At 52.7% G+C, this 8600-nt stretch overlaps 1 protein-coding gene across 2 annotated transcripts in view; it reads right to left on the bottom strand.

Moving 5' to 3' along the window:
* Window positions 1-1204: 1204 nt before the first annotated feature.
* SULT4A1 (sulfotransferase family 4A member 1) overlaps window positions 1205-8600 on the bottom strand; it is a 30888-nt gene continuing 23492 nt past the window's right edge. Inside the window, exons 6-7 of one of the 2 annotated variants that reach the window (XM_066255831.1) lie at window positions 5981-6119; window positions 1205-2724 (exon numbers count right to left, since the gene is read on the bottom strand). In XM_066255831.1, coding sequence (XP_066111928.1) covers window positions 2612-2724; window positions 5981-6119 — 252 coding nt within the window. In that variant the 3' untranslated portion in view covers window positions 1205-2611. Of the gene's footprint in view, window positions 2725-4465; window positions 4595-5980; window positions 6120-8600 lie in introns of those variants that run through there. The other variant, XM_066255841.1, reaches the window with a different exon arrangement.

Raw genomic sequence — 8600 nt, 5'->3', positions numbered from 1 at the left:
ACACACACCGCCTGTGCACACTTGCTTAGGACCAGACTGTCAGGTCAGAGGGAGCCTTGGAGATGCTCTAATACAGCGTCTGAATCACACCCCCAGGTAAAGGCTTTTCACCCTCAACCTGCAATTTATCCACAAGCAGCCAGGGGAGCTTTTAAAACTGCAAACCAGGTAGACTTCCTTTGACTAAACCCTTCCGTGGCTTCCTTTTTGTTTGCAGGAAACCCAGACCCTCTCTCGTATAACCTGTGAGGCCCTCCCAGAGCTGATGCCTGCCACACCAGCCTCCATGCGCTGCCCAGCACATCCCCTCCCCTCCCCACCCTCCCTGGCCTCTCCCTCAGATGGCTTCAAGCCTGGGTCCCTTGCTTTTCACTCCCCTGGCCCTTTGTGAGTATGTGGTTTACAGGGTCCCTCAGTCTTCTTGAGCCTGAACTCACCTGAGGTTTTGTGATGACGCTGTCTGCCTCACCACCGCCATGCCTACGATAGTATGTGGCCCATCACAGGTATTTGCTGAATGGACGCATCCATAACACGGAGGTGAGATATTGACCAAGCAGGGCCAGCGGAGGCGTTCCACAAATTAGCACTGCCTTCCCTGCCTCCCAACTCGCTGACTTGACCTTGAGTTTGTGACTTGAGGTGGTTGATAAATGACTTGGGATACAGCAGACTAGATCTTCCATAAACAAACCTGGGGTCTTGGGTAATTTTAGACTTCAAAATCCAGTCTGGGATTTCACCTGAGACTTAAGAGGAACTAGTCTGTTGGAAAATAAACACGATTTTCCAGAAAGCCCAAGCTTTATCAGGGAAAACTATGTCTTGACTTTCCTTCCAGGAGGAATCAGGTCAGTTTGGACTTCACGGGGCAGTGTGATTTCACCACCTTGACAACGGGACCTCTCAAGGCAGAGGCTGAAACACCTGCCATCCCCAAATCTCTCCCAAGCTTTCCTTCTTCTCCCCAACCTGCCTTTCATTTTAGGTTACAGAACGTTTCAAAGACTATGGACAAAGAGCAAGTGAGGTTACCCTTGGAACGTTGAATCCAAGTGGGACAGTCAAGCCTGACATGGGTCTGTGAGCCTGTGCAGTCAGCCCCAGGACTAGGGTGTCAATGGGGCTCACATCTATGTTGCCCTGAAATGCTGAGGGGACCACCTGGGGCCCCTCCACCCCCCAGCACACGCTCGACACCAGGCCTGGGACACGTCTTTATTAAAGATGCAAGCAAGCACAGAAGTATCATGTGGGTGCTCAGTCATATCCATACAGTACTAAAAATAGAAAAATAGAAAAGAAATTTCACAGAAAGCAGCCTCCCTCAGGGATGCGAAGAAAAGGTGCTGTCAAGCCAACCATGCAATGCCACATGCCACCTGCCTGGCTCCAGCGGCTTGCCTTCACAAAGAAAACACACCGTTTCAAAGATGCAACACAGAACTGACTCCTTATTCGGTAGTGACCCCCGGCCACCTCTCCAGGTATATCCTAGCCACATGAATACCACCCCAGTACCACTGCGGCGACAACATGCATACAAGCTGCTCACCTGGCCGCCTCTCTGCTGCTTCTCCAGCCAAATGGGGGCCAGAAAATAAAGCAGGTGTATGGGGGGGAAATAAAGATACCACCTCTGCTCCCCCGATATACTGAGGCACAGGGCAGACACAGACAAGGGCGAGCTTGCCAACCTGGGCCAAGGGAAACAGGGCGTTAAGCCTGCAAAATAGTTTTCCCATGGCTGAGCGCCCTGGGTAGAGACGGAACAACCTGAATGCTAAAGACCAGGAGTTCCAGAAATTCACTACACAGCATCTGCTTGCCAGCGTCGGCAGGTATTTGCTTCAGGGAACAAAAGAAAGACCGTAAACAAGAACTCAGTGTCTCCAGTGCAGATTCTCTGGTCGCCGCACGGATCAGACCCGTCTGCTGGCCTCGTGGGCAGTTTCCTCCCGGAGTGTACCGCTGGCTCCTCAGTAGCTGGAGTTTCTCGCAGAGCGGCGTCCCCTTTGAAAATGCCCTGGTGAACAGCTTCCGCTTCATTTGCAGTAGGTTACAAAGAACAGCACACCATCAGGAGTCCCCCATCCCCAAAGCATCCCTCTGAGCCAGGTGAGTAGGGAGTGGCTGTGCCTCACAAAAGAACACGACAGAAACAGAGGGTAAACCCTGAGATCCTTCTACCACTCAGGTGTGGCTCGCTCCTGAGTCCCCTTGGAAACGAACTTGTATTTGGTTTATACTGACATTTATTTTGATTTCCAGTGAAAAGCTCTATAAAATACAATAAGTAACGTGGGGCTGTAAAAGGCAGACATCCTAGCTGCGTATGTTACAGACTTTATGCTTATGCTGCCAGCCATCAACAGCGGCGACCGCAACAGTGTTTGTAATCAGACAAGGACGGACTCCAAACTCCCAAGGTGGGACAGCTGCTCCAGACCAGAAGCAAGCCCACCCCACCCCCCACTTCCTCTGTGCTCCCCTCCCCACGTGTCCACAACCACTTCCGGAGCTTGTCCAGCGAGTAACGAATGCGTGCCTATGGGACTCGTAGCTAGTGGCATCTGGGGACTGTGAGCATGCAGGGTTGCTGTCGCTGTTATTATAAATAAAAGTCAAACGTGAGGTCGCACTTCCCCATCTTCTGTTTGTACACCAGGTCGAACTTCTCGTTCATGGACACGGTGAAGATGTCCTTCCACAGTCCAACTCTCCCTGGAACACAAAGGAGAACACCTGCTGAACTCGAGCGTTGGCAGGCCGGCTGCTGAACCACGGGAAGCCTTAGAAATGGATCTGGAAGGTTCCAGATCTATTCTTGGACCCTCCAAGCTTGACCTTAGTGGGGACAGGACAGGCAAGCTGAACTACGGACAAGCTGAACCCCCTTCCCTAAGTCTGTCCTTTCTCCACTCAGTGGCCCAGCACCACAAGTACACAGAGCTGAGTGCAGGGGCCTCTGCCCCAGTCACTGCTGGACCCCACACAGAGCAGTGACGCTCAACTCCCAGACGGTGGGCAGCATCTGTGGAATGGATCTGCGCCCTGGCACCATGTGAAACTGGGGCCTCTGTGGCATCACTACTCACGGCTCCACAGCTCCACCCGTGGAGGCAGCATTTGCTTCTGAAGAATGTGAAAGGGGGGAAAAATCATCCCACAGGAAGAACATGTTTCAGTGAGCAGGAAGCCTCCGGGTCAAGGAGAAAGATTTCGAGAAGCCTGCCCGTGCAACCTCAGGGGGGAATGGGACACTCACAGTGTTGACTAGCTTCCGTGACTGGACACCAAGTGTGTGCGGCAGACAGCAACAACTTCCGACTCAGCGCACGTACAGCAGGGCCGCCTCCAGCCACCATGCCACGCTGCAGCACAGCGAGTCATAATACATGTGTTCCTGGCTGACCCACAGGAGCACGGAACCCACAGACTGGCATGTAGGCTACCTGCCGGCTATGCAGGCTTTGGAGGGAGAGCTCAAAATGACCCTGAACCTGCTGAACCCCCTCCTTTCCTGTTAACTATGAAAATCTGCAGCTGTGCCGGTCAAAGATTAATGGTGACCGTGTAGATGTCAGGAGCGGGGATGCTGCCCTCCCAGCTCTGGGAGCTAGCTGCCCTGGGAGACGTGAACCCGCCCCCCTGCAGAGCACTGTTGCTGTGCTTTCCAGGAATGGCCTTGGGAGACTGAAACGGCAGTTCAGAATTTTTTTTGGGTCAGCATCTCTGAGATCAGAGCCCTGAGGGTCCACAGCAAGTACCTTTCCTTCACAACCTGGTTAAAGTGGGCCTTGTCCTGGCAGAACCTCAGGCACAAACTGCAACCCTGCAGATGCTGAGATAACATAGCCACTGTGACAAGGATTTTCCCTTTGGTAAATTAAAACTATGTCAGTGTTGGAGAGGGAAAAAAACAAAGAGAAACTGCTCCTGTGACCCATTAGTGATACCTAAGGGAGAAAAAAACAGAAGCTTCTAGACCAAACGTACTATAAAAATGTTTTTCCCGGCCCTGGCCGGTTGGCTCAGTGGTAGAGCGTTGGCCTGGCATGCAGGAGTCCCGGGTTTGATTCCCAGCCAGGGCACACAGGAGAAGCGCCCATCTGCTTCTCCACTCCTCCCCCTCTCCTTCCTCTCTGTCTCTCTCTTCCCCTCCCACAGCCGAGGCTCCATTGGTGCAAAGTTGGCCCAAGCGCTGAGGATGGCTCCATGGCCTCTGCCTCAGGTGCTAGAATGGCTCTAGTTGCGACAGAGCAACGGCCCAGATGGGCGGAGCATCGTCCCCTGGTGGGCATGCCGTGTGGATCCCGGTCGGGCGCACGCGGGAGTCTGTCTGATTGCCTCCCCGTTTCCAACTCCAGAAAAATACAAAAAAAAAAAAAAAATGTTTTTCCCACTATTATTTTTCTCGGCTAAAGCAGCCAAGAGAGCTCATCAAAGGAGTCACCCACCTGGTGTAGAATTTGGAATCAAGACAGTGCAATGTATGCTGTGATATGAATCAAATTTAAGCAATGCAGCTGGCTACTCAAGCCCCTGCATTCTCACCAACGCAAGGAGGTCTTCCGAGCAAAGAGGCAATGTGCTAAAAGAAAACAAAATCAAAGAACTGAAATAAAGCAAAACCAAAGTAAACAATGATAAAGCAAACATGTCAGAAGGAGCACATGGAACGCGCTATGTCCCCAACACTTCTTTACTACACAAACAAACCAAACGGGTTACCTGGGAAAAGGTCAAACCCAAGGATAACACAACAGAGCAAAAGCAAAACTGAAAATGAGCAAATAAATTTTAAATCATAAACATTTGTGATGCAGCCAGAACATAAGTCACGAGGTATTTTGGTTTCACTTTCCTTCCTGGAAAAGCTGACTGCTCTGCCTTTAAAGAAAGGAATGCACTGTCCACTTGACCTTCAGAACAGCCCATTAGCCACACGGCCGGCAGCCATGGGCAGCCCTTTGCAGAGGAAGAAGTGGATGCTTGTCTAAGCTCAGAGGCCTGACCTAAGGCAACCCCCACCCACCCACCCCCACCCCCGGCACACAGTCCCCTGCCCCAGGACTCTGAGCAGCTGTGATGGGAGCCCCAACCTCCTGCCACCACCCAGGTAAGTCCCCGAGTATCTGAGATGGGCGGCATCTCAGTGCCCTCCCCTCAGGCATTCTCAGGGCTCATCACCTGAGAATGCTTGATTCCCCCGTGTAGGAACCTGCTTCAGGTTTACACCACCAGGTGTCAGAGGCAATTCATGCTTACCAAGAGGGCGGCTTACATGGCCACCGCCCCCACTTAGGGTTCAGGGGATTTTACTGCCTGAGCTCTCCACAATCAAGCAGCCTCTGACAGGGAGAGCAGCCCAGCGGGGTCTGGAGAGGATTCCTGCCTAGACTATCTTCTCCATCTCAAACTGCTTCATGCCCAAGAAACAGCTCCAGGAAGGGGCGCCAGCCTCCTGCAGTAACACCAGTCTGGCCAGCTTCAGGGAGGGCCTATACTTCCTGTTCTCTCCTGTGTCCTGGTGGGGCTAGTCTGTGGCACCAGCACCCCTGGTGAGTGCAGGAAACGGCTCTTCCTCACCTAGGAGCTCTCTCCCGCCCACAGCCAGTGAAGGCTGAGGAGTCCACCTGCACACTGGGAGCTTTGGGATTCCACAGCCCCAGACCCGTCCTCCGGCTCTGTTCTGTGGGGCCATCTGGGAAGACATCTGCTTGAAAACACTTTGCCTACAAGCCTGGAATGGCAGGCACTCCTGTGAACTAAAACACCATTTGCTGCCATCGTGGGAGGGCACTCCATGGCACCATCAATGGACCCGGCTTCCAGGTGACCTTCTTGCCCCAAGGAGAGCAGAGGACTCTGGAGAAATGACCCCAAGCAGCAGGACACTGACCAGGGGCAGGGAGGGGAGCTGGGCCTGGGCCCCCGGGCAGGGGCAGGAGCAGATGTGGCGGGCAGGGGCACATACCCCGGCCCACAGGCAGGGCCTCGGCGTTGCAGCACTGGTCCACCAGCTGGTGGCAGTGCTCGATCAGTGACTCCAACTGGGCCTTGTCACAGGACACCCCCAGGAATCTGGCCAGCTGTTCCACCATCGTCACCAGGTCCTAGAAGACAAGAGCGGAGAGCAGGGGACCCATTAGAGGCAGCACCTTTGCTGACGGCCAACTCTGAGCTGGGCACAGTGGGGGGCTTTGTATGCACTGCCCAGTTGGTCCTGAGCAAAGCCTGAGATGGGCCTTGTCTGGAAGTAAAATCCCAGGGTTAGGAAATAGCCAGAGGACAGCTCTCAAGCAGCAGCTCTGGTATTCAAACCTAGGTACTCGGGGGAATTTAGAAGCAGGCAGGAGCTTGATGGAGTTGTGCTCATTTTAAAACAGAAGCAAGAAGTACAAATGCACTCAGACTGTGCCAGGAGCAGAAGCAGCCCCCCCTTCTACCTGCCCTGTCCTCCACTAGCCGGAACCCAGATGGGCGCCTGGGAGAGCAAGGAGGCCCCTTACCCGCAGGAGCTGGCCTGGTGTGAAGCCAGAGTCACTCACAGCTGGCCCGCTGACAGAAAGCCATCTCTGGCCCCAACCCTCCAGACTGCGGGAGCATCACTGACTCATTCAAGGGTCCCCAGAGTGGCACGCACACTGGCTCACCCCACAGCCCCTCTTCACGGCCGCCACTCTGTCCCTGGGCAATGCAGTGGTTCCATAAATAACAACTTCTTCCTGTTCAATTGTTTCATTAATAATGTTGACAGGAAACCATAGGAACTTAATTCTTGTTTATATCAATTAGTCTGCGGTGCCCTGGCTGGGGAACTCGGTTGGCTTGTACGTCATCTGGATACACCAAGATTGCAGTTCAACCCCCGGTCAGGGCACATACAAGAATCCATAAATAATCCACAAATAATCCACATAAGAATCCAGGGCACATATAAGAAATCACTGAATGCATAAATAAGTGGGACAACAAATCAATGTTTCTCTCTCTCTCCCTTCTTCTCTAAAATCAATCAATAGAAAAAATTAGCCAGTGGTAACCTGGTTTCCTTATACATCATTTCACTTAATCATCAAGCCTATAGGCAACATTAAGCAAGGACATACTGTGCAGGTACCTCACAGTCTCAATCTCTGCATCCCCAACCACTCTGCCCAGAGCCCTGAGCTGTGAAAAGCAATACCCTGTTGCTACAGCACTGGGGTTGCGTGAGGAAAACGCTGGCGGCTGCTTCCTCACTTGCGTTTATAAAGCACCTGAGCACCTTAAAGCCCCCAAGACGACCAAAGCGAAGGGACCTGTCTCGTTTCTCTGACCCACTTCCCAAACCTTATATAAAGTCCCATGAAGGCTGATGAAGTGCCAGCTCCTCTCTGCTCCCCAGTCACCACCATTGGCTCTAGTCCTGCCCTCTGGGGCTCACATGGGGCAGGTACGGGTGCCCAGCTCCAGGGCTGGAGCACAGAGCTTGGCCAGGATTAGGGGTGCAATAGATGTCAGAATGAACAAAGAAATAAAAAGAGCGCCTCTCACTTGCCCAGCCCCCTGGTTATTTCCAATTTAAAAGGTAAAAAAATAGCAATAGATCTAAGACACCTGGCCCTAAGTAAGGAGTCACCACAAGAGAGGAACACAGTTGGCCTACTGACACAGACCACTAGAGTGGCCAACAGAACCCTAATCAGACCAACACGCCCTTGACATCAGCACGTACCTCGGAGAGGAAGGCACGTCTGCAGCGTGCACCAGCTGCATGTACAGAGTCCGGCTTCAGACTAGCCCTGGGCAACCTGCCCACCTCCATGAGCTTCACGCCCCGTCTGGGAACCAGAGTTGGTAGTACCCACTTTTGTGGGACTGTGGCAAGAGGCCACGTGCCGTGGAGTCACCGCAGCCATGCCACCAGGTCACCGCACCTGATGAGACCACCACGCAGGGCTGCTGCAGGGTTCTCAGGGAGAGAGGCTGGGGCAGCCCACAGGGAGGGCATGGGTGCAGGGAGGACACATAAGGTGCTGTGAGCCTCAAACACCGAGATGACAACGTTCCTGGAGACCAATGACATGCACTCAGGCCTCGTTTAGGATAAGATAGAAATAACATGGACTACTAAAAATGGATATACGATCACTCAATCTGTTAAAGAGATCCCAGACCACTACTGAGGTTTCTGAAAAAAGAATCAACACCTGAGAATTAGCAGCTAAACCCTGACCGTCGCAAGGACGCCGCCGAGTCCGCAGACAGGCCTGGCAGCACAGCGGGTCCCAGCTGTGACGGGCCTGGAGATGGAATCAGCCCATCTGACCCTTTCACTGAGCCCATCAAAGCACGGAAGAATGACCACTCTGCTTTTTGGGCTTGGGACAGAGTCCAGAATAGCCTAGCACAAAAGCCTGTGTTTCAGCTTTGAAGTTTGTGTCAATTTTGCCTCTTGCTGCCTCGTGACTTAACCCTTTTAGTAGTATGAACATTCATGGACATCCTCACGCCTTCTGACCATCCAGAGTACGATCGTACAAAATTTTTATTTTAAAAATGTGTAAAGCAACATTTAAAAAAGGCAAATGTAAATCCCTCATGTTTCCATA

The sequence above is a fragment of the Saccopteryx bilineata genome, chromosome 1, assembly GCF_036850765.1.
Source record: "Saccopteryx bilineata isolate mSacBil1 chromosome 1, mSacBil1_pri_phased_curated, whole genome shotgun sequence".
NCBI lineage: Eukaryota > Metazoa > Chordata > Mammalia > Chiroptera > Emballonuridae > Saccopteryx > Saccopteryx bilineata.
Note: the sequence above shows the minus strand (reverse complement) of the source record. Positions and strands in the feature narration are given on the sequence as shown.